This window comes from Trachemys scripta, chromosome 14, assembly GCF_013100865.1.
Source record: "Trachemys scripta elegans isolate TJP31775 chromosome 14, CAS_Tse_1.0, whole genome shotgun sequence".
NCBI classification, from domain to species: domain Eukaryota; kingdom Metazoa; phylum Chordata; order Testudines; family Emydidae; genus Trachemys; species Trachemys scripta.
In genome coordinates, this window is record NC_048311.1 from 16,291,018 (window position 1) to 16,317,431 (window position 26,414).

The following is a 26,414-nucleotide window of genomic DNA, read 5'->3' on the forward strand; positions in this document are numbered from 1 at the left end:
ATTTTAAGGGATATTTTCTTTGCCTCGTAAATCCTATCAATATTTATTGAGTTTGGGTCCCTTTTTATTTTAGTAACATCTTAGAACAACACTTTGGGAGCTGTGCATCTCTTTAAATCATCAAATTCAAACAGTGGGAAGGTTTGTGGGGCTTTTGTATCAAGTTTAATTTATTGATTATTTGTGGAAAAGGATGAAGCATAGATGGGAGGTGAGAAAATGCAGATTGGTAATGTCAAACAATCGGGTTCATAATCCCTCTTCTTAGACTCTCTCTTGTTTTTGTAGATACTTTGGGGATAAAATTCAAGAAGTCTTTACAGAAGAGGATTTCCAGTTATACCGGTAAAATCATTCAGTAATTGGAGAATGAACCAAAAATATAACTTCATTTTTTTTCCTGAGTTGCCCCTTTGAGATGCCATGTTAACAGAATGTTCTCAATCCCACAAGATTTCCTACCTCTCCCATGCTAACACTGAAAAACTCCTGTCCCAGATAGGCCCATCTATCTGATCTACTAATGCAACCAGAAAGGAAGGTGCTCTACCTGAATCCAGAGGCTAGAGAGAGAGCACTAAGGCACATTGATGGAGGTCTAATGCATTTTAGCTCTAGGCCCTGTTTCGTGAGTGTTTTAGGATATATATTGTAATAAAAACTGAAGGGAGTCCTGTCCTGTTGTATTGTTAGGGACAGAGCTTCAAATAATGATGATGAGAGGGTAGGTCAAGATATTAAAATAGTTAAAGGGGAAAAGGCTCTTGAGTGTTCTGGTTGTCTGGCTAGAAAAGTAACACTCTTTTTTACAAGGCCAGAATATGGAATTTTGCTGTAATGGAACATGGCTTGTGGTGGTGGTGTTTAATCTTTTATACAGATTGACTCACTGACGTGACGTGCACAGCATGTTTTAATAAGTTTCCTGTCTCTGAAGACATGTATAGCCAACATTTAGGAACAAGCCTTATTACTTCTTTGCTGAATGGACATAGTAAATACATTCTGATTTTCATGGAATTCTATGTAACTTTATATCTTGACATGAACTGCAGAGCAGACTTGGTTTGAAAATTTTGTATTCCAAATTTATTTAATTTTACCTTGTAACTCTCGGTATATGGAAGAATATGAGCTCCCTCTAGTGGCTAAAGTATTATTGTTAAGTAGAGCTGGATTAATTTTTTTTTTTTTTTCAGGTGAAACTATTTTGCAGAAAAATGCAGATTTGGATCGACTGTAGCACTTTGCAAATTTGTTGTGGGTTCACCAAATTGTTACGTCGAATAAATGAAAAATTGCCCAAAAAACATTTAGTTTTGACATTTTTGAAATGAAACATTTTCAGTTTTTGAATTCGCAATGACTTTGTTTAAAAAATTCATTGTTTTATTTAAAAAAAAATTCACCTAAAGAAATACTTGAAATGGAAGTGAAATGTTTTATTTTGGATTGAACAAAACATTGTGTTTGACTCAAGACAAACTTTAAAATATATATATATTTCACTGTCTGTATGGGAAAAAAAATAATTATTTGTACAGCTCTGTCATTAAGTTCCTATGGATGCTGATCAAAGTTTGTTTTGCCTTGTGAATGAATTGTCTGTTGGAGTTGGATTGGAGTTGTATTATTCTGGTAGTTTTGTCTGGTTTAACTTGACCACTTTAAATGGCTAATCTTTGTCTAACTTGGCCTTTCTAGATACTATCATCTTATAGATGAGCTATACATGTTTTTATACATGAAAACTATTTTAGATTTTAACTAATCCTATCTATGTATATACCTCCCAACCCCTGTCACCATATTAGTAGAATTTAGAAATAACCATAATTCTCTCTTTTTCCTTCCCAGCCTGTAGAAATAACCTGATTAATTTATGTGGTTTCTTTTTATGTATTTCCCTATTCCAAACAAACCGGAATTTATAAGAATTGTATAAGTACTTCACATTTCTGCCCCTCCCACTTGGGGATTAAAGCAGTGGCTAGTGATTATGGACTCCTTAGTCGGTATAGAGAATGTTTCAACCTGCTAGAGACAAGTCACAAACAAAAATTATTAAATGCTTTTGTTCCTCTTTAACCATGACTCCAGTAGCATATATCGTTAATGGATTGTTGTATGCCATCTTGAGGAGCATTTATCTTTATTACTTCCATTTACCTGTCCAGGTCTGTTTAAAAATACACTCTGGAGAGCACTAACTAAATAAAATGCACATCTGAGTGTTACTGATGACAACAATAACAAAGAAGAGCAGACATTCTGAGCCAGAAGGCTGATTTCTAAATTAGCTGTGTTAAAATAGCTGCTGCTTCAGAATGAATTATAATTTCTGTGCCCTCATGCTTTATCCTCTAGCTCCCAAGATAGTAATTCTTCTTGTTTGACCCTTTGTCTGTATCTTTATCCAGAATGGAGACCTTGGAATATGAATCCTTGGTTTAAAAGCTGCTCCCTGTCTGTGGCATTAGAAGAAAATTACACCTTCAAGGCTTGTGTGTTTTAAAAACTTGTCAGAGTGTAGATGTGCAAAGAATTGAGTGAAAGCCAAAGAGTATTTATTACCTTGCCCATTGTCATGTCTTAGCTCCAGCCCTTGTGAGTGTCCAAACAGCAACAAGATGAAAAATCTTCATGTCAGCTATTTTTATTTCCCTCTTCCAGCATTCAGTTCGATGCGAAGAGGCCTTCTGTACATACTTCTCCATGATGCCAGTGCTATAGGCTCCAAACTTACGAAGGGGGTTAATTTGAAGTCTTTTTTTCTTAGATTCTAGCCTCGCTATTGGTTTTTCCCATTTCTCTTCTGACAAAGTATTATGCCCCATTGTTCCTCTAATTTAGTACAGAGTAGATTTCACTACCCCCTTTCCTGTAACTGTGCCACAACGCTTTTCTTCCCTAAGTTTGTCCTGTTCGTCCCTAAATTTGTCATATGTATTTCAGCATCATCCATGACTCGTTATGTGAAAGTACACAGAGTTGCTGTTAACAGAATTTATGGGGAGCTTTATACTTTTCTTTCTACTATTGACTTGGTTTCACGCTCATCTGTGCTAGCAAAGCTATTTCCATTGTGTCCGATCAAAGTGGGAATACATCCTGAGCAATTGCAATGATGAAGTAGGGGCAAGATACAATGATTTTCATTTTGGAAAATTCAAGGATTTGTTTGCATGGACAAGAGTTTTTTAAATAGAGCTGCAATATAGTATGGTTGTAGATAGAAAAGGCTCTCTAGAGTCTCAAAGGATTTTGTAGGTAACATGAATAGAAACTACCTGGAATGGCAGCAAGGGGAACAGGAGCAAAAGATTTTAGTATGGGTTTGATACATGTTGCAAAGTTTGAAGGCCAAGTTTGAGGCCTGGGAAGTTGATTGTAATGGAAAGATTTTAGGCTAAGCAGAATGATTTTAAAACCAGCGTATAAAGTAGATTGATTAAAGTGATGTGCTAGCTTCTGGATAAATTACTTTAATTTCCTTTGTTTGCGTAATGTATATCCAGAGAAGTGGCATTTGTATGACTGTAGAGAACATCTCCATCTGTAAAAGGGGATATCTCAGATTCATGGCACTTGGGTAGACAATTGATTCCAGGACACAAAAAGTTAATTTACTATCACAAAGTGAGAAAGTGACTAGAAGATTGTTTTTGTGGTAAGAAGATCAGAATGTTGCTGTCCTGTAACTGCATCTTCACCAACCTGCTGTGGATAGATGATGGAGGCTTCCTGAATGTAGTGTATATGTAGGGGAGGAGGGGAGACCTGGGGCTGTTTAAAGCACTCAGCAAAACATGCTGCCTGCTCTGCATAGATGTCCTGTCCTAGGATATGAGCCCCATAGATGGATTCTTTTGTCCTCCAGTATTACGTACAAAGTGAGATCTCCATCATATTTACTTCACTTTAATATAATGATGCAGGGCATTCAAATCATATAAAATAAACATGCAGCCTGTTGCCTTTTTTTTTTTTTTTCTGGGAGCACAAAGTAGGCTTCTTAGATTTCCCAATATGTAGCATACCTTATTCTGGATTGCAACAGCTTGACAAGCTTAGAAATCCTGACCTATTAATTAAATGTTATAAGGATTCACATCTTTACAGATTTTTGGACTGGTCCCATGTTTATGGGAAGTACATATTAAACACAAACTAAGTTTAAAATTAACGTTTGTGCTCTCACTTATCTCTGAATTTCCTGTTTGTAGGTTTAGGGATGCTTTTGTCCTCATCTAGCACATATCGTAACTTGCAAAGTACATTCTCAGACCCCCTCAAAGTACACATGGGCAGAAGGAGACATAGGGACTTGCTCTTTGAAATATGTTTCCAGAATCTCTCTGCCTTATCAGCTCTCCATCTCATTGTACTTACCACAAGGAAACACATCTTTTGTTCCCCTTAGCCTACCTTTTAATTTTCTCCTGCTGCTGCTCTGTAACTGGGTTACTTGCTGTTTTGTATTATATAATTGTTTCTCTGGGTGTATGTACTGTGTATATATAGTTCCTTTTATTCAGTAGCTCTCAGTAATCTAAAATATATTGGACTACGTTATTGTGAAAGAAAATATATCAGATGAAGATTGTTAATGCAATTTTATTGCTCTGGCAACACACGCTGTTTAAAAACAACACTAGGGAGTGCAAAGTTACAGAGTTGGGCTGTCACTCTGTGTGTCGCCATACAATATCCAGGTATTGGGGTGCTCAAACAATTTTTATTGTGGGCTTGCTGATGATGGAGATCATGTATTTGGTGTTTGTTATTACTACTTCAAGCCAGGGGGTGCGGCAGCACCCCTAGTTCCAGCACCACTGCCAGGTATTTTAGGATTCTTGAAACAGTGCATAATCCACTCTTGTATGTAACCTGTGTGCTGCTGCTGCAGCATATGCATAACCAAAGACCCTCTCTGTGAAGAGCTTCTACTGAAGTCCAGGTGAGCGAGGCTTAGTCCCTAATATGTGACCTACAGTTCAGCCTTAGCTCTGAACTTTGGGGATAGTGCTTTAAATTTTTTTCATGGTCTGTGTATATGAGTGTATTTAGAAGTTTCTTCATTCTCTAATATTTCCTTTCCATTTAGGGCCCATCCCTACCACCCTTGCTCGGGGTGGGGGTCATCCTGTATCAATTAGAAGGATTCTCACATGAGTAAAGACTGCTGGATGGGGCCCTGTGTTCGCACTGAACTGTTTTGAGAAGTACTTGTTCATTGTCGTGTTTGCTTGTGGTTTTAAAGGCTTGATCCAAAGCTCAGCAAAGTCAATGGAAAGATCCTTGTTAACTTCAATGGGTGTTGGATCAGACCCTAAAAAATAACTTGTACTTCCCACTGTCCATACAGCTGAATCTGAGAGGGAGGCTAGAATAGACTGGGAGATTGTGTCCTGTTCCCACTGTGAGACTTATTTACTATTTTGTTCATGACTTTGCAGCCCCCCCATATTTTTCAACTTTTATTATAATAAATTTAACCCTTCTGCTCATTCTGCTATGCCTGTAACTTAAATGGTGAGTGTCCTTTACCTGTAATGCTGGTCTCGTGTATGTGTGTGGTGGTGGGGAAATGAGGTGGTGTTATAGACCCAGTCTCTGACACACCACTATATCTCTTTGAAGTCAGATGTGTGAAGCAATAATATAAACGGCAAATTAAGCTGCTACATGTGGTTCATCTTGATGCAGAGCATGAGTGGGACTTCCTTTTAGGTAGAAATACATTGATTTCCTGTACAAGGAGCTTTAATAGGCTTGTTTATTAACTGATACTTCTATGTAACTCTCGGTGTTAATAAGCAACAGAACAACTGTGAAATCAGTTAATGTAATTCTGGTAATTTAGTTAATTTACTTCGTTAAATTTCATTTTTCTATCCATATTATGGGAAATCAGCTGCTAGATGCTCTGTTTATAACAGTCTGCAGATTTAAAAAAAAAAAAAAAAAGAGCTGCTTTCCTTTTCTGACCACATTTACTTTGCTTCATCTAAAGCTTTTTATTAGAACACTCCTTCTGAGATCTGTTTAGCAGATTATATCCCTTAAGCATTTTAAACTAAATTTTCCAGGTTTGAGGATAAGTGCTAGACAATTATTAAAACACAGATCATCTTCTGTTGGGCCAGTTTTTTGTGTTTCTTGGAGAAATCTAAGCCCATGAATCCTTGGACCTGATGTCCACTCAATGGGGCGGTTAGTGTTTCATGCACATTTAATAAATCTGCGTAAAGACTATCTTCACATATTCAATGAAAATAGTCACTGCAGATGGTCCTGATTTTTTAAAAAAGAATGAGTTGATTGCTTTAAATTTTTTTCAGAATAACACAAGCCCAGACGATGGCTCACAAAGACATGAAACTAGTGATGCAAATTCTGCATTAACTTGAACTCCAGAATTTGGCCCTATTTGTTATCTTTGGGAGGGAAGAGGAAGAAGACTTGTTCAAGATGAGCTAGAAAATTTGGGATGGTTTTGATAAACAGGAAGCAGATTTCTGTTTCTTGAAGGATGTGCTGGTTTTTTTACTCAGCAGGAAATTAAGCTTAGGAAAAGGAAATAAACTTTTATAGTAACCTTTGTAGCAGTCAGCTGGGTCGGGCCCACCAGCATCAAACCCAGGGGATAGATTGTTTTTTCTTTGCCTTTGTGGCTGCTACCCCTCCCCTGTTGTTTATCATTCTAGTGATGGTTCCTACAAAGCATTAGCGCTCTCAATTCATGGTGAAGCAAAATGCACGTTGACAATGTTCAGTTCCTTGTAGGATTGGGCTCCTACTGAATTTCTACTTGGTCATGAGAACAGAGGGACAACATGGCCTGTTGGGCCTCAGTTCAACAAAGTACTTACACATCCCTATTCAGCTTATTCATACTTCATGGTGAGCATGTGCTTAAGTGCTTTGCTGAATTGGGACCATAAAGTGTGATGTGTGAGCCATATGCAATGGTGTTAGAAACATTCCTCCAAGACAGGAAGATGGATTCAAAGACCCACTACTGTATATCTCTTTGATTTTCCATTTCTCTGACCTCAGTCTTGTCAACTCTCATGGTACTTAATGTTTTTCTTGAAGCCCTAGCTCCTGGAGTCATGTGAGATTACATGAGAATCTCACCTTTCATTAAAAAAAAAAAAATCTGACCCTTATGGTTGTGGAAAGAATCTGGAAAGTGTGACTCCTAAAGGCTCCAAAATCAGAAGGCAAATAAAAAGTACCCCAAATGTATTATTTTGTAAAATCTCATGATTTGGCAGGATAAGAGGGCTGATTCAGGAGTTTTGAATGCATGGGGTTGGCAGTCCTGTGATAAGCCCTTGCCCCACAAACCTGACTCAAAGCTGGTAGCTCTGACTTTCAGCCTTGCTACTCTTGTGACGATCTCTATTTAAAACCTCTAGAAAAGTATTTGAGAGCATTTCTTGAAATCTCTCTGAAGTCTAGTACTTCATATTGGAGAAACTTTTAATAATGAGTATAAGCTACAAAAATTGTGATGCAGGTCCACTGGGAAGCTTTACAAGTGTGTTTACTTCAAATGAAACCTTTTTCAATGTGCCTTTTTTTTTTTTAATCTGCACTTGAAAAGCAAGAGCAAGGAGAATAATTGAAGAGTTTAAAATTTGTTTAAAACTGAAAGAAAACAAAACAATGTTAAGATTAAAACTTGGTCTTCCCATCTCAATGCTTAGTTTCCTTTGTTATGCTTGTCTTAGAAATGTCTCTCTCAAGATACAAGTTTTTGAAGATACAGATTTCTTACCTGATTGCCTGCTGCAGATTAAAGGGATATCTGTCAAATATTTTCTGTTTCAATTTTTAATTTTGTATTATTTATTAAGCCTATAGGTGTATGTGGCATTTTACAAAAAGATTGGGGCCACAGAATTTGCCCCAAGGAACTTAAAATCTAGAGCCTTGTTTCTGTCTGTCTGTCTCCCTCTCTTGCGATTTTATTAATTTTTTGGTTTTATTGGGTTGGCTTGGGAGTATGGTTCATTGTTGGAGAGACGAGAAAGAAATAGGTTGGGAGGAGGGATGTGGAGACGGAAAGAGCAGCTGCATGATATAACTAGCTTTTAATTTTTTTTCATTCTTCTATTTGTTATGCCCTCTTAGAAGCCTGTAAGCAAAATGCCAAACTTTATACATAAAAAGAAAGAAAACAAAAAATATTGCTTTTTAGCTTCTGAGAATAAGAAGAAAGGAAAGCGATTAGAGATGGTGGATTCTTATAGCTCTGATCCAGGTTTGTTAAGACAAAGGGAGAAAAAAATCCAAACTCCCTGAAATATATTTACAGAGGTAAATCTGAAGAAATTTAGGCTGGGAAGAGCAGTGACAGTGGACAATCAATAAACCATAGGAGCAGATAGTGAAAGAAGCAGTAAAACGATAATGTCACTCTGGTTTAAATTGGGACCTGTGCCATAGTGCTGTGTCATATCTTGTGTCTAAGGTGCTGTGTCATGTTCTTCTTTGCAGTGATGTAAGGCGGAGAATTCAGCAAACAATAGCTCAGGCATTTGGTATCAGCTCTTCTTCTATGTATCTGACCAAGCCAACCTTCTTCTCAAGAATAAACAGCACAGAGGCCAAGACAACGCATGATGAGTACTGGCACCCGCACATTGACAAGGTAAGTGGCAGGTTCAGAGAGCCAGAATGTGTTTCCTTTTGGGATTAAATCACTTTGGAGACTGAGTACCCAACTGTACCAGACCATAACAATTGCAGTTGAGAGATGTTTGTAGGCTGGTGATATAAAAGTTGTTTCAGTGAAAGGAACATGGATGAAGAATACGCCAGCTTGCTTTTGTCATGCTGAGAGTACAGGACAGGATCACTCATTTTTTCAAAAGTGTAGTTTTCCTTTAAAATCTTTGGTATTTTCTGCTAGAATTTTTCAACCATGGGATACTCTGTAAATACAGCAAAAGCTTTATTATCCGGTATGTTGGAGAAATGAGGGGTGCCGGTTAATCAAAAATTCCGATTAACTAAGAGTTATACTTACCAATGGAATACCAATTTTCAAAGAATTAGAATACAATAAAACGAATAAAGTATAAACTAGTATACAGGTACTCACCAATCCAGTAGTAGTACTGCACTGCAGAGTGGTTCATTTCTTGAAGCACCTAGGTGTATACAGGTAAAGCTTCTATACTGTAGGTTTTCTATACAGTAGGTTCTTACGACACTTCATGTCACTGTTGGCAGCACATGGCGTACACCCAGATCACTAAAAATACACTTAACACTAAAACTATACTGAACATAATTTAATCGTTCTTCGATGATTCAGAAGGCACTTCAGGATCTTGCAGTGCCTCAGGCTCATAATTATCAACATCAGTTGTCATTGTAGATGTCAAAGGTGTAGGAGATTGGGCTGAATCTGTAATGACCCTATAACACACCCTGGAAGCTGCTTTTTTGAATAAATCCCTGATATCAGCTTGCTTACTTGTATTCTGCCTCTTTTGCATAAAACTAGAATGCAGAATGTGCAATTGCACAGAATGTCCTGTGCAGTATACTAGTTCCGGTTATTAGATTGAAGATTTGTATTGGGAGATATCAGAAGTGCCAGTTAATAGAGCTTACTTGTTGACAAAGTGCCAGATAGCACAGCTTTTACTGTATCAACACCAATTGAAAGGAGGGATATCTGTCCCGTGTGTGTGTGTGTGTGTGTGTGTGTGTGTATATATATATATATATATATATATATATATATATATATATATATATTTTAAAATAACTTAAACACAAAGGCAGTGTTATGTCTTAAAAAATACCTTGCCATATAATACTGATTCTAATGTGAGCTTTGATCCTCCAATCCTAGCAGATCAAAAGGTTTGGGGGTCTTGGTGTCAGATAAAAGATGATGTAACTCTTAATTCTGACACATACTTAATAGCATCTGCCATGATGTTCCCATATCCCAATCCTGTGCCTATAAATATTAGTGTGTATTCAGGATACCCTTGTGGTGGTACACTTCACCCATACTTAGTAGCAGTAATCTCATTATATGTGATCTATCTGTTAGAGTTTAATATCCTTTGCTGTTGGCTAATTATGGTGGGTAGACTGAGGTTGCTTTAGTTAGTAGATGGCTGTGTATATTACACTTTTTCTTCTCTTTTGGTGATTTATAACTTTGTGATATGCAGGTGAATAAAAACATTCTGTAATGTACAATGCTTGTCAGTCTAAAGTTTTGTAAGGACAAAAGCATATCTGTATAAATACATATGGTACTCCCATCTCCCTTTGTATTTCTGATCGTGTTTGTTACTATTCCTGCACCAAGAGAAAACAGTCATATGTTCTTTGAGCAAAACGCAGTCAGGGATTCCGATGACTGAGCAGTCCTATCAAACATGTTTCTGATTTGCACAATATGAAAAATAAAAATGTCTGATTGTTATGTTCTGCCGAGGGATTACCCCATCTAAGATACTCAATAACACTCCTGAATGTTAAACAAAGCAGAAAAGTTTGTCATCTGCTCATTGCTGAGATCTGTTTTTTAAAATTAGGGGTGGATTTTGACAAGTGCTTTAATAGATGGACTGAGTAATCACTCACCCACCTCCCAAGTAGTGTTTTAACTACAACCTTGTAGCACTCATGCACATAAACTGGAAAAGAAAAAACTTCTTTGAGCCAAAAACAGCTTTATTTTGAGGGTGTGAGAGAAGCAGAGAGATGGTGTTTCATCTATCTATGGTCTGTCTTGGAAAGCCCAATATGAGGGTGTTGAGTGGCAAACAGAATTCTTTCTGCTTCTAACATCCACAAAGCTCCAGGTAAGAGTTTTGATGCAAGCAGTCTTTTCTGAGTCAGTCAGTGTACTTGGGATATATTGTATGATGGTAAACGTTAGTGCTGTGCAGGAACCAGAATTTTCATTCCACAGAACGTTTTTCATTTCTGAAAAATGTTCATTCTGGATCCAAATGAAAAGTCAGATATGTAACATATTTTCTGTGGGATGGACATTTTCAAAACAATCTGTTTCAGAAGAACTGAAAAGGGATTTTTTGAAAAGTTCTGGTCCAGCCTCTCCAGCTAAGTGTCAGCTTGCCAAACAAACTGCTGGGGAGTCCCAGCTCCGGGAGAGCTCACTAGATGGGCTGCTGAAGACCCTGCAGCCCAGGGACTCCTGACATCCTGGCAGCTTGTGAAGGAGCCCTGGGGAGTCTGGGCTGGCAGGAAACCAAGCAGGGTTGGTTAGCTGGCCTGCCTGCCTGGTCTCTTTTGAAAGTTTAATGGAATCAACACATTCCTGTGGAACATTTCAGTTTTGTCAAAGTAGCATTTTCCTGATGGAAAACTCTTTTTCGGAAAACTTTCAGACATCTCTCGTAATCACTGTTTCAGGTCCTAGGATGGAAAATGATTTTGGCACCCCGTGTGCAGACTGGCTGAGCAAAAGCCTCTCCTTGTCCTCGGCTGTTGATTTGACACCCCAAGAAGTTGGTTGAAGGTCAACCCTGGTTTCAGAGGTGTGATGAACACTCAGTCTCTTAAAGCACTTATCAATATGTACAGATAATTTAAATACTTAGACATCAGTGCATTGGCACTGGAACAGTTTTTGGAGTGAGGGTGCTGAGCTGCACCTCTTACCCCTGTCTGCATGGGGGGGGGGGAACACGGACACGGGTAAGGCAGTGGAGGCTGGGGCCACAGCTAGGTGCGGAGCCTGGGGTGTAGAGCCGGCAGCCTGGTCCAAGTGGCCAGGATCCTGGGGCTGGCGGCCGGGCAGGACCACGGGCTGGGAGCTGGGACCCTGGGGTGTAGAGCCGGCAGCCTGGTCCAAGTGGCCAGGATCCTGGGGCTGGCGGCCGGGCAGGACCACGGGCTGGGAGCTGGGACCCTGGGACCAGCAGCGGAGCCCCCGGGTGCAGGGCCGGTGGCCAAGCAGGACCTGGGGCTGGCGGCTGAGTGGGACCCGGGGCTGGCGGCAGAGCCCCCAGGCAGCAGTGGGGCCAGTGGCCGGGACCCAGGACAGCAGGGGTGCGGGGCTGGTGGCCAGGATGCTGGGCGCAAAACCTGGGGGTGCTGCAGCAACCCCTGCACTCCTATTTCCCACGCCTATGCATCAGTGATGTGCAAGGTTTATTTTATTGCATGTTCTGTGGAGGAGACTTGACTTTTTCATGATCTGATTTTGGTAATTATGGACGGTTTATTGAGTGATTTTGTAAACATAGCAGGGGTCTTTTATCTCTGCAATCATGGCTTATGTCCTTTGTGAAGTTTTCAGTGGATTGAACTGAGTGAATCTTGGTTTTGAGTTTAGTTACATACATTGTATCCAAGGGGATCTAGGTAAATAAGCAGAACTCAAAGTACTAGTGCGAAAGCCATATAGCTAAATAAATTGGGAGTTCAGCAGAGATTTAAAAACTGGGATTGCTCCAGAATCATGGCCCACCCAAACCAAGAACCACCAGATCTAAGATGTACAGCCATCCAAAAGCTTATCAGTGCCAGTAGGTAAAAGTTATTAGTAGGCTGGCTTCTAAGGGCATGACTTGGACATCCTTGATTAGAAGTCACAAAGAAATATTTATTACCAGGAAAAATACTTGATATTAAAAGGACCAAGTTGCATGGAATAATAATTAATAAATACTTAGCTCTTAGGTTTTGTCCATGTTTCTGACAGCATCTGTCAAAGCTGTGGTAGTCACCTTTGATTTGCTGAACTTCTACGAACTGATGCTCTCTCATTAACAAAGTGCTCATTATGCTGTACTGAACTTCAGTTTAAATTAGGGCAGTGATGCAAGCTCAAGTGCAGAGCCATTGATAAAGCAATGATAATCCACACCAGCTTTCTGGATATTGTTGGTTAAAGGGGTACTGTAAATACAGAGTAACATAGATGGGGAGGATTGGATTTATGCAGTGCAGATTACCCAAACTGATTCTAATAAGAACTGTATCTAGAATGCAAATAGTGCTGACGTGGCTTCTGCCAGTTCCATCACATGCTCCAGTCTGTCACAGGGGACGCTATCATAGCAAAGATCCCAGTTCCATGAAATACAATGATATCATATGTTTTCACTCTCTCTCCTTGTTAGTCTATTCTCAAAAGAACTGTTGCATCTTCACCATTCCATAGCAACTTTAGGTTACTACAAATCTATTATAAACAGAAGAAAAAAGTGTCTGTGTAATGCCAGAAAGAAGGAGAATTACTCAAAAAGGTAACTAGTTTGAGGATTGCACCATGCTTTGTCCGTTTTTGAAGAGGTAACTGGAGGTGGTTTGAATGAGAAAATACATCACTTATTTATGCTGCTGCTCTGCACAGTGAAACTTTGTCAACAAAGCATTTGAGAAGCTGTGTAGTAAGCAAACGTAATAGGAATACACTACCCCAGGTCAATGTTTTATTTGGAGATACTAGATCTATTTAACAATGACTTTTGCTTAAAACTAATGAGGGTAATTTGGGCTGCTACAATCTATTAATGTCTCGGCCAATTCACCAATTTTTGGAGACCATTTTTTAGGCTGTTTTTCAGAACAGAGGTCAGCTAGAGTTCACATCCTCTGCATTTCATCTTTCCCTCTGCCTCAGGGATTATGACCCTGTTTACAATCTAAATGACTCCAAAAAAGCCTCTGCTTTTTTTCTGAACCTGGATTACGTCAAGTGATACTGATGACGTTCACACTTGTTCTTAACTAAGGTGTGGCGGAGAAATACTGTTGAATTTTCCCCACCTTGTAAAATAAATGTCATCCTTTTTATGGTCATCTTCTCTTAGGCAGTTTTTCTTCAGTCGGTCATTCCCTTCCACCCGAGGGCTGGAGAACCCCAGCAACTCCCAACTCAAGTGTTGCATTCCCTGTTCCCGGCCAATGAGAGCTGCGGGGGAGGTACCCATAGGCAAGGGCAGCGCGCGGAGTCCTCTGCCCCTCCTTCCTCCAGGGGCCCCAGGGACGTGGTACCGGCTGCTTCTGGGAGCAGCACGGGGCCCACGGCGCCATGGAGGTGGCAATCCTGCGGGGCCGGATCCAAAGCCCTAAGGGACTGGATCTGACCCATGGGTCATAGTTTGCCCACCCCAGGACTAGATGGTCAGACTAGATGATCTGGTGGTCCCTTCTGGCCTTGAACTCTATGATTGTGTCTCAGACATCATCCTAGGAGCCAGAGCGGACTGAATAAGATTGAAGAGCATAGCTGCAATTCCAAGAGTATTTTAATCAGTCAAAGTGATAACAGGCTGGGAGAGAATATTTAAAAACTAAAGGAAATGAAACTGGTCTCCATAACACAGAGCCCCCTGCCACCAAGGCTTGGGAGCAAAGACTGTGAGGCCTTTGGTTGATAGCACTGTGTGGTCCTCAGAGTGGATATAGAATTGTTCATCCCTGTGCTGAGGCCAGTACCGTATCATCTGAATTCTATTCTGAAGTCCTCAAAATAAGGCTTAAGTGGGACATCAGTGATGCACAGTCTTTGTGCTGGGATTTCACTTTAGTGAGGTTCCTCCCTGGGAAGGAATTCCATGGCTTTGGTAGGCACAATTTGCATTAAGACTCTTCTTCTGTTCCATGGGCTGGGCCAGAAAGGAGTGTCTTGTGTGAATAGCATGTTGGAATACCATCTGTGAATTCCGTCATGAAATGATCCAAAAATCAGTGAAAACTAACCTTAAAAATATACACAACTGGCAATGCTTATCCCTGTCCTCACTAGTAATCACACGAGAACCCTCTCAGAGTGCTGTCATTACAATCTGGGCAACTTTCAAGGTGGGAATGGGGATTTGTGTGTGTGTGTGTGGAAGGAAAACAAGATGAGCTGGTTATTTTAACTCATTTGAATGAGTGACACAGTGGAGGAAAGAGCTGTAACTGTAGTAGTTATTGTTTGTCCATTTTTTGTCTCTTTTCATACGTTAGGGTGTATTTTTGAATTCTGTAGCTACTAACTGTTATTGTCATGTGTTTGCATCTATTTGAGCACTATATTTGTTACTTCTCTCCTGCATTCTTTACTATTTTCCACATTTGTTCTGCAACAGCAAATTAATAATGTGGTCATTTAATCTGGGCAGCAGATGTCTCTATTGAGGCCACACCTAGAATCTGCAAGTTACCCTGTCATATGGAAACTAATTTATTTTCAGTAGGAGAATTTTTCTTTATGAAAGTTGTCAAAGGCTTCTCTGTATTCGCATCCTCACAATGCACATATGTGGGAATGTATCATCCCTACACCAACCTAATGGAAAGTTCCATGAGGAGGTAAGGGTCACGATGGGACACTTGCAAGGTAATAAACCATGACCTTATGTAAGGCCCCCCTGGTGGTCTAGGATTATATAAGATGATCATGGCCTTATGTAAGGCCCCCTAGTGGTCTAGGATTATATAAGATGATCATGGCCTTATGTAAGGCCCCCTAGTGGTCTAGGATTATATAAGATGATCATGGCCTTATGTAAGGCCCCCTGGTGGTCTAGGATTATATAAGATGATCATGGCCTTATGTAAGGAACAGTTGAACCAATCGGTGTGGGGCTATACATGTGATAAACACATGATTCTCCTTCTTGTCCAATCCGTAGATGTGTTGTTATAGCCTAATTGTGTTATGTAATGTTGAGAAAAAACTATAAAAGAAAGCTTGTCATAAACAGGATTTGATTCAGCTTGCAACCACATTGGTCGTGTGCTTTATCCGCTCCGCATGGGACCCCACACACATACAGAGCAGCCAGGAGGTTGCATTTTTACTGTTCCCATCCAGGTGTCCTTGTGCACACCTCATTTATCATCTTGCAGGTGAACTATGGGCTGTCAAGGGAGCAGATCTGCTATGCAACTGGTCGAATGGCTTTTGTTTTTCTATTATTAACAGCAAGAAAAGTATCAGAGGGGTAGCCATGTTAGTCTGAATCTGTAAAAAGCAACAGAGGGTCCTGTGGCACCTTAGAGACTCACAGAAGTATTGGGAAAGCTTATGCTCCCAATACTTCTGTTAGCAAGAAAAGTGTAACTTAGTTTTTAAATGCATTGTGTAAAATTTATACATTGATTCTTGTCATGGTAAATAATTTGGTAACATGATTGTGATACTAATGAAGATGTGATTGTGTCCATTTGGGATGACTGAGACAATATGTCAGTCTTAAAATACCCTGTTCATGATAATTCATTTTATTGAAGCATTCAAACTCAGAAAGTCACCCAGAGTCCATAAGATATGAAAATGTGACCTATATTGAAGTAAAAGTTGCTTTCTAAAAGATGTATTGGTTTCTATGCTTAGACCATACTATAGGAATTATGAGGGGAGCTGGTAGCAACCACTATATTTAGGTTGTCAAACCTTTCAATTATAAAAGATAGTTGCAACTGTTTCTTTGGACTTGTCTCCACTTACCGGGGTATTGACGTGCGGTGATTGGTCCACCAGGGGTCGATTTAGCGGGTCTAGTGAAGACCCGCTAAATCGGCCGCCGATTGATCTCCCATCGACACCCCTGCACACCCACCCACACTATACTGGGAACTGCTGGAGCAGCAGTGTGGGTGGGTATGTACAGGACTTGGAGGGGTTCTCCTCACCCACTCAGGACCCAGTACATAGCCCCAGTGGATCATGCCCCCTTCATGTATTGTTCACAGAAGACTGGGCCAGAGCTCTCCCAGGGTGGGAAGAAATGGGATGGGGGGGAGAGACAAACTCGACTCCATACAACCACTCTATTGATTCAGCGTATGACCACAGTAGCCAAGCCCTTCCCTTCCAGGGCAGCACATGGAGCAGGAGTTCTCTCAACTCCTGAGTGTGGGGAGGAGAGAGAAAGACAGCCAGTCTGGGCTGGCCTTGTCTCCTGACCACTCTCCAGATGCAGCATCTAGACCCAGCGGTCTATCCTGCTTCTGGGACAACAGCCTTGTCCTACCATCAGCCTGTACCTTAAATGGTAGCTGTCTGTACTGCAGTGCTGAAGGTTGAGGGTTCAAACACTGCTGCTGATGTAGGGATTGTTTCAGTTGCACACAAAAGAATCATGACAAAATTTTCAAAAACACTTAAGCCCCATCCTCAAAATTGACGTAGGTATATAGAAACCTAAGACCAATTGACTTTCAATGAGATTTAGACTCTGAAGTGCCTGTGTCACTTTTGAAAAGAAGGTTTAGTTGCTTTGGAAATTTTTTACCATTGATTTAAAAAATAGCCCCCAAAACCTAGAAAATTCCATGCAAAAAAACCTGTATGTTAAATGAATGTTCAGGTTGCAAAGTTAAGCACTTAAAGGCTGGGACATGTGATTTTTACAGTTGTCTGTGAAGTTCTGTCCCCTTGTGTGTATGCATCTCAATACAGCCTTTTATTACGTAATCACATTATTTTTTCCCAAAGAACCCGACCTCTCTCATTTCACAGGACTGATACAAAAGGGACAGAAACCAGTTATCATCTGAATCTGAAATACTTCCCATGCCATCAAAAGTCACTTAAGTCACAAACAAAGCTCTGCCATCCCTGTCTATCCTGGGCCACTCTTTGCATGCCCTCACTGATGTTAAGTCTCATAAGTTTTCTATCTCTGAGTAATGTTTGATGGAGGGATTCTTTTGTTTAGCGCCTTTTACATGATCCTCCAGCTGCTTAATGACACCCCTCGTATGGCAGCTGCTCTGGCTTCTTTCTTAACACGTGACTCAGATATTTTCATTACCTTTTCCAGATAACTTTAGAGATGAGGAGTTGAACACTGATGTATTTCACCGTTTGTTATAAATTCATTCAATTTAATATCTCTTATTTTCCTCAGGCATTTGTTTTTAAAATCATAGAATAGTAGGACTGGACGGGACCTCGAGAGGTCACTAGTCCAGTCCCCTGTACTCATGGCATTTAGTCATCTGTCTGTACTTTTGGTAGATTTCCAGCTTTCAAATCCAATTGTTTAAATGGAAACAGCATGTGAGATGAAGTTTTGTAGTTTGGTCTTTAACTTGTAGATTTTTGGATGACCAAATCTTGTTTCCACTGGTGAATGCAGCTGCTGCCTTACTAATTTATGACATTATTTCCTTCTGGAACCCCCCATTTGATTGCAGGTTACTGCCAACATATGTGAATTGACTCACCTCTTGTATTCCTTTGCTTTCTAATGTAAGACTTGAATTGGGAGTTGCTGGGGATCTCAGATTTGTTATTTCATAACTAATTATTAAGAGTCTTTTTTGCATAGCTGGACAGTCTCTTGGTCTTCGCTATTGGTTGAGCTGTCACTTAGAGTTATGTTGTCAGCAAAATCTAAATCTTAAGTCATGCAATGCCTGTGTTGTATGTCTATGCTTTTTCTCATAAGGGCATGTCTACACTACACCGACATAGCTATGCTGACATAACCCTGTACTGTAGACACAGCCTACGCGGACAGGCATTTTTCCATCGGTGTGGGAACCTCACCTCCCTGAGCAACGGTAGCTATGCAAAAGAAGCATTCTTTCATCAGCACAGCTACATCTCCACTGGAGGTTGGGTTGGTATAGGTTAGTCAGGGGGTTGGTTTCACCCTCCTGACTGATGCAGGTTTGTCAACCTAACTTTTGAGTGTAGACCAAGCCATAATGAAGTCAATGGCAATGCCAAACAGTAGAGGTAAAAAAATGCATCCTTGTTTGATGCCAGTGTCTGTTAAACCATTCACTCAAGTCTGTGTTTACTTTAATTTTACAAGGTGCACCTCGATATAAAGCCTTGATGATGTTAACTAGTTTTGTTGGCATACCATAACACTTCAAGGTATGTCCAAGTAAATTGGGCTGGAGACTGTCAAATGGTTTCTTCAAATCTGTGAAGTTTATGAGAAGTGGGTTTTGTTACTCCATTGACTGACTATTCTTAGGGTGAAAATCTGGTCAACTTGTGATCTACTGGATCAAAATCCAGCCTGCTTTTCAGTTAGCTCAACTGCGTCCTTTATTCTGCTTAAGATGATACTGCAGAAGGCTTTGCCTATTGCTGAAAGAAGTGTAACACCTTACCGGTTGTTAGAGTTGTTTTGATTATCTTTCTTTGGTATTTTGACAATAATGCCATTTTTCCATTGTCTTGAAGGCTTTTCCTGGTCCCATGTGTTATTGAAAAGTTTGGTGATTTTACTGATGATCTCATCAGCACAAACTTCCAGAATTTTCCTGGTCTTCACTTGCAGCTTTCCCAGGTTTTTGCCTTTGTAGTGCATCTTTTACAATATGAAATATTGTGATATCTATTTCTGGATGTTTAATTTCTTTGTCAATGTCAACAATTTATTTTGGCTTTGGTCATTTTAACATCTCTTGAAAGTGTTCTGCCCATCACTCATTTTTTTTTCTTCTGTTGCTAAGGTCTTTCCTTATTTACCCTTAACAGGCCCTCTGACTGGTGTAAACTTGCCAGTGAGAATGCTGTTGAATTGATGAAGTGTTTTACAATTACCTCTTTCAGCAGCTGCTTCAGCGTCTTTGGCAGTGTCATCCATATATTTCCTCTTGTCTCTTCTCATGCTGCTTTTCACTGCTGTGTCTTTTGGGTTAAATAGATTTTTTGCTGCTGCTTTTTCTGGAGGTGTTTTTGAAGAGTGAATGTTTGCTTTGGCTTGTCCCTTTCTTTTACACAGTTCCACATATCCTCACTTATCCAGACTTTAGGTTTGCATGTCTGGAAACCAACTACAGTTATTGCAGCATCTGTGATACCATCATGCAGAAAGGATCATGACATGTCAATGTTGACTTTTTGTAGTGGATCTCAGTCCTACAGCGGCTATACTCTGTTCTTCAGTTCAGTTTGAAATTGCTGCTGTAATGTCTTCTCTTTTTGCCTTTTGCTAACTTTCTTGCTGCTTTTGGGGGTTTTATTTTTCTTAAGTTTAATCTTCATTCTTGCTCCACATAAATTTTGGTCACTTCCAACATAGTCATCTCTTCATGCTCTGATGCCTTGGAGAGTTGCTCTAAATTTCCTTCCATTACATAGACAGTCTGTCTGGTTCCTGGTGACTCCATCTGCAACATTCCAAGTTACTTGTGCCTATCTATATGGAAATACAGTAACTCCTCACTTAACGTTGTCCCGGTTAACGTTGATCAGCAGCCTAACAATGAAACAATTAGAGAACATGCTCATTTAAAGTTCTGCAGAGCTCCCTTATAATGTTGTTTGGCAGCCGCCTGCTTTGTCCACTGGTTGCAGAAAGAGCAGCCCATTGGAGCTAGCTGATGGGTGCTTGGAACCAGGGTGGCCAGGCAGCCCCCCTATCAGCTCCCTTAAAGTTCCCTGTGTGGGAGCTGCCCAGCAGGCCATCAACTAACAGGCAATTCAGCTGTCCTCCCCCCACTGCTGTGTGCTGCTCCTACCCTCTGCCTTGGAGCTGCTCCCAGGAGCCTCCTGCTTGCTGTACGGGGGGGGGGGGGGAGGGGAAGAAGAGGGATGCTAATATCTGGGTGTCCCCCTGCTCCTGTATGCTGCTGCCCGCTTTTGTACCTCATCTCCACAGAGTGGGGACATGACAGGGCTCAGGACGAAGGGAACTTGCTGGCAGTAGCTGCTGTCTCAATTTGCTGATCTACTTAAAAAGGCAGTGTACTTAGAGTGGGGTCAGCGTACTTAAAGGGGCAATGCATCTCTCTCTCTCTCTTTCTCTCTCACACACATGCCACCCAGAGGATTCAGGGGGCCTGGGGCAAAGCAATTTCGGGGGCCCCTTCCATAAAAAAAAGTTGCAATACTATAGAATACTATATTCTCGTGGGGGGGCCCCTGCAAATTGCCTCACTTGCTCCCCCCCCTCTGGGCAGACCTGTCTCTCTCACTCTTACACACACACACACACGTCTCTCTCTGCCATGCTGTGTCTCCTCTCTCCATTCGTGCTGCCTTGTAGAGGCTACTTTAACAATAATGTGTTAACCCTTGAGGGCTCAGCCGAGTGCTAGTTCATCATTTGGCAGTAAGGCATTCCCTGGGAAATATCCCCCTCCTCTGACTCCACCACCTCAACCAAGCTTCACAATCATCATTGCTGTGTACAGTATTAAATTGTTTGTTTAAAACATACTGTGTATACGTGTTGTTGTGAGAGGCTACCGGTGTGGTGCTTCTGCTTTCTCCTGTTGATATCACTCGGCTGCGTGCTTGTGTTCCCTCTGTGTGCTGCCCCAGCTCTGCGCAGATAGCTGACACAGCAGACCCGACGAGAATCCCCAATAACCACAGAGTCTACTAAGATACAAAGGCACCTCGGCCAGGTTTATTGCGATCTCGGACACAATTGCAGTTCCCCGTAGATTACTTAGTCTACCGGGCATACTACTAATAGATGCCTCTTGGCAAGGACCCGGCTCAGTGGCGGGACTTTCCACTGCCCCCGTGGCCGGACAAAGACACCACCCCAGGGACACATTCTTATACACAGGTACAAACAAGTTACACATCACTCCTGACGTATTGAGGTGCAACCCCTCTACGTAGCAAGGTACAACCCCTCTATGCAGTAAGGTGCCGCCTCGCACCTTGTACCTGTTGGTTCGATCAAAACAACTCTATCCATCATTTTACCCTTTTGCCCCTGTCATTGGGATGGGTCGGCCTGTTCCATGTTATCTGTGGAATGTTCCGGTATGGTATGTCTTGGTACCATATTTATACTGTAACTATGCTAAATGAATATGTATTTCTGCAACATCAGCCCTTTCCTTGCCAGCTTCTGTGAGCAGGGCCTGCCTCTTGCTCACAGCTTAACTTTGCTTTTTATGCTAGCAAAGTCTTGACCATTACTTTAGTTTGGTTCAGGCCTCATACTGGGCCTTCATTAGGCCTTTACTTACTACATTGCCTTCACTTACTACACGTGTGTGTGTGTATTTATGTGCGTGTGTTTTTTAGCTTTTTTGTCTGGCGAAAAAAATTTCCCTGGAACCTAACCCCCCTATTTACATTAATTCTTATGGGGAAATTGGATTCATTTAACATCCTTTCTCTGAAAGTAGCATTTTTCAGGAACATAATTACAGCGTTAAGCGAGGAGTTACTGTAGTGTTCCACCCATTATGAGCCCTGACACCAGCCACAATCCTAGAAGTCATTTGCTGCTCTGTTTTTGGGAACCATGGTATGCTTGGCCATTGCTTTCACCACTCTGTTGTTGTTATTCCCAATCTGGTAATCAAAGTCTCCCATTACTAAGCAGGTGTTATGCTTGGGAATATTGTCAATCAGAGTTTGTAGGCAACTGCAGAATTGATCTTATTATAGCTGTCTGGTGTGTAACATTGTATAAATATCAGTTTCATATCAGTTAGTGTTTTGAAACCTAGCTCGAAGCAATCAATGATTGATTGGCTCCCAATCTATTATCGATTTTTAAGCTTTGGAAGTCATAACCAATGCTGTTCCCTCTGTGTGGTAATCATCTTACCTCCCTGAATATATTACTATTTAATTTTTGAGTTGTTTTTTTTTAATCAGCTCCTGGCCATTGACATTTCTTCTTCCAAGGTTTTTGAGATTTGTCAACAAGATGAAATTCAATAAATGCAAGTTTAAAAGTACTTTTCTTAGGAAGAAAGAATCAAAAGCACAACTATAAAATGGGGAATAACTGGCTAAGGAGTAGTACTGCTGAAAAGGATCGGGGGTTACAATGGATCACAAATCAAACATGAGCCAACAATGTAGCCAGTTATGAAAAAGGCTAATGTTCTGGGTGTATTAACAGGAGTGCCATATGTAAGACATGGGAGGTAATTGTTCCACTTTACTTGGCACTGGAGAGTCCTCAGCTAGAGTAGTGTGTCCAGTTCTGGGTGCCACACTTTAAGAAAGATGGTGGAAAAACTGGAAAGAGTCCAATAGAGAGCAAAAAAAATGATAAAAATTTCCAAAAACATGACCTGGTCATGTTTAGTTGTGAGGAAAAAAAGACGGAGGCGTGGGGGAGGACCTGATAATAGTCTTCAAGTATGTTAAGAGCTGTTGTAAAGAGGAGGGTGATCGATTATTCTCCATGTCCACTGGAGATAGGACAAGAAATAATGGGCTTAATTTTCAGCAAGAGAGATTTAGTTAGATATTAGGAAAAACTTCTTAATTATAAGGATAATTAACTATTGGAATAGGGAGTTGGGAGGTTGTGGAATCGCCTTCATTGGAGACTTTTGAGAACAGGTTAAACAAACACTTGTCAGGGATGGTCAGTGTGTACTTGGCCCTGCCTCAGCGTGGGGATTGGTAGGAAGGACTAGATGACTCTTGAGATCGTTTCCAGATTTACATTTCTGTAATTCCGTGAATGTTGGTGAATAAAACATGAGGCGTATCCACCAATACTTTTACACCTTCATGAGCATCTGCATGTGTTTCCCTATATCTTGAAGCAAAATAATAATAATACCTAGCTTTTGTATAGCTTTTAAATAATAATACAGAACTCTTATATTTATATTTTAAATCCTATTACAGCATGTGGTTCCTATTTTTATTTTTATATGTATTTTTTTAATATTTATTTTTTAAATTTTTATATGTATTTATTTATATATATGGTTGTAATAGCATTTCAAACATTTCCTGTACAAGAAATGATTACGTGCCCATTATAACTAATATTTGCTCTCAGAGCCTTACAGGTATAACAGGTCTTACTAAAATCAGCAAAATGTCTCATTCAGAAACTAGAGCAAAAAATATTGAAAAGTGAAATAATAAAGCTGCCTTATTTAGCCTACTTCATGGGTCTGGATCTGATTGTTCAGGTACAAGGTCTTCTTTGAGGTTAAAAAAAACCCGGCAGTTGTTCTGGATCTTAAAAAACCATTGGTTTAATCCCTCTATCATCCTCAGTCTAGTTGGAAGTAGCCAGATCATAAGATGCCCAAATAAGAGAAGATTGTCCTTCTACTGGTCTGTGGCAGGACCCAGATTCATGTTTTGTTGGGCTTTTTTTTGTTTTTTTGTTTTGTTTTAAATAACCTCCACCACACTCAGTGTTCTTCAAAGACTGTTGGTGGCTCAGTTATAATACTTTGTTGTTCTCAGGATAAGGCTTAGTCTACACTAGAGAATTAAGTCAACGTAAGCTGCCTTACGTCGACCTCATTGTGTCAGTGTCTACACTAGAATGCTGCTTCATCCAAATAAGTGGCCTGCTACACTGACATCATAATTTCACCTTCATGAGAGGCATAGCATTTACGTTGGTGTAGTTAGGGTGATGCAGTGTCCCTGTACACACTGCTTTACTTACATTGGCTGTTGGCTGTCATTCTTGTCAGTTTCACGGCTGCCTCTGGCTCAGAGCAGCAGGGCGGGGTTCACAGCTGGAGCCAGGAAAGTGACAAGAATGTCAATTTCACTGCTGGTAGGCTCCATGCTGTGAATTTGAGCCCATGCTGGGCTCACAGCTCAGGCTGTTGCCCCGAGGTGGGTGTGGGGCTCCAGCTGTGAGCCCCGCGCAGCTGTCAGTGCCCCTCATTCAGCTGTCAGTGCCCCACAATGCCTCACTTAAGTTGGTACAAGTGTTCCTGATGAGGACATGCATCACTGGCAGAAGCAGGGTAGTGTGGACACCAACAGCTGATAGAGAAGGACTTGACAGCTCAGTGTCAAGATCCAGGATCTGGGGGAAAACTAGTCATAGCAAAGTTACTGTTGTAACATTTGGATCCCCTCTCCCATTTAAGGTGTCTAATACATAATTCCTTCCTGTCCCCATCTTTTATGATGTCCCAATCCTCCCAACCCTTATGCACATGAGTTGTCCCATTAAGTACAATAGGTTTTGGGCCACTTGTGAGCCTAAGGTTACTTAGGGATGTGTTCGGGATCGCGGCCTTAGAGAGGAGCAGTAGTTTACGTATATTCCTTAATTATCAGGATGTGTTTAAACAGAATGAAATTGATTAATTATGGTTATTTTGGCAATGCATCAGTTAAAATTTACTGCTATGCAGGAGGCAAAGTAGGTGAATTCCAAGGAAAAGGTTAATAAGCCGGAACATATATTTCAGGGAAGGCTAGATGTGATAGACAATTTTTGTAGATTGGAAGATATGCCATTGATTTATTTTCTTCAGTCCAATCTGCTTGAAGTGTGTTTTTCTGTCTCCTGTGGGGAGCACAGGTTTGGAAAATTTCACTGTGCGTTTACAGGCTATAATTGGAAAAGCAGGGGGAAATGTATAGGCTGTAGATCTAGATATGAAGAGTTTCTATATAGTGAAGAGCAATAGCATTTCCTAGTGTCCTTCCAAAACATGGCTTTTTTGAGTGCTAGAAAATTAAGTAAAGATCAATGAAAGCTTAGCATGCTAGTCACCCTTTCAGTTTCCATGGGATACTTAGGTGTGCTTTAAGATTTCAGATGCATTCCCTTTGCAGAGGAACAAATTATTCTATTTAATTACTTACTAGGTGCTGATTGTTTTAACAAAACTTCAGGAATTGGCCTTTTTGAGAGAGAGAGAGAGAGAGAGAGAGAGAGAGGTGAACAGTATTGTCAACCCCAAATGTTAAAAAATCATGAGATTATATAAAAATAATAGATTTTTATTTGCCTTCTGCTTTTTAAGCCTTTAGGATTCACTGGGATTACATTTTGAAGCTTTCTTCACAGCCACAAGGGCTAGAAACTTACTTTTTCTTTAAGAATGAAGGCTGAAAGCATCACAAATCCACTTGACTTCAGGAGCTGGGACTTTAAGGAAAACAATAATTATCAGGAAACTCACGACAAAATCATAAGCGTTGACAACACTGGGTGAATCCCATCCTGTTGCGCCAATGAATATGGCAGAATAATTTCCAAAATACACCTCTACCTCGATATACGCTGTCCTCAGGAGCCAAAAAATCTTACTGCGTTATAGGTGAAACCGCGTTATATCGAACTTGTTTTGATCCACCGGAGTGCGCAGCCCCGCCCTCCCGGAGCACTGTTTTACCGCGTTGTATCCGAATTTGTGTTATATCGGGTCACGTTATATCGGGGTAGAGGTGTATTGCCAAAATTTTGGATCACCAAAGATCATCTCAACTTGATATTTTGAAGAAAATTTGGAGGCAGAGGGTCTTTATTGTTTCATGTCACACCCCTGTTATATTGACATGCAAATTATTCTCTTTCCCCATTAACTATTTGTCAATAAGGACATTTGGAGGGCACAGCTGGTGCAAATACAAAAATATGGGAATGCTCCTATATCTCACCCATACATTCCCATAGGCTATTGCTTGGTTTTTTTTTCCATTGTATTTAGTATTTAAACTGCATTTAAGTGAAATTAATACCCTCCAGCCACCCACACTTCTATAGTGAATTTTAAACAGT

General features: G+C 40.6%; 1 protein-coding gene across 8 annotated transcripts in view; it reads left to right on the top strand.

Annotated features, from left to right (window-relative positions):
- The window catches only part of OGFOD3 (2-oxoglutarate and iron dependent oxygenase domain containing 3), a 96,060-nt gene that overhangs the window by 32,884 nt on the left and 36,762 nt on the right, over window positions 1-26,414 (top strand). For all 8 annotated transcript variants that reach the window (XM_034789378.1, XM_034789374.1, XM_034789371.1 and 5 more), the window contains 2 exons: window positions 289-345; window positions 8,512-8,665. In XM_034789378.1, the coding sequence (XP_034645269.1) occupies window positions 289-345; window positions 8,512-8,665 (211 nt within the window). The remainder of the gene's footprint in view (window positions 1-288; window positions 346-8,511; window positions 8,666-26,414) is intronic.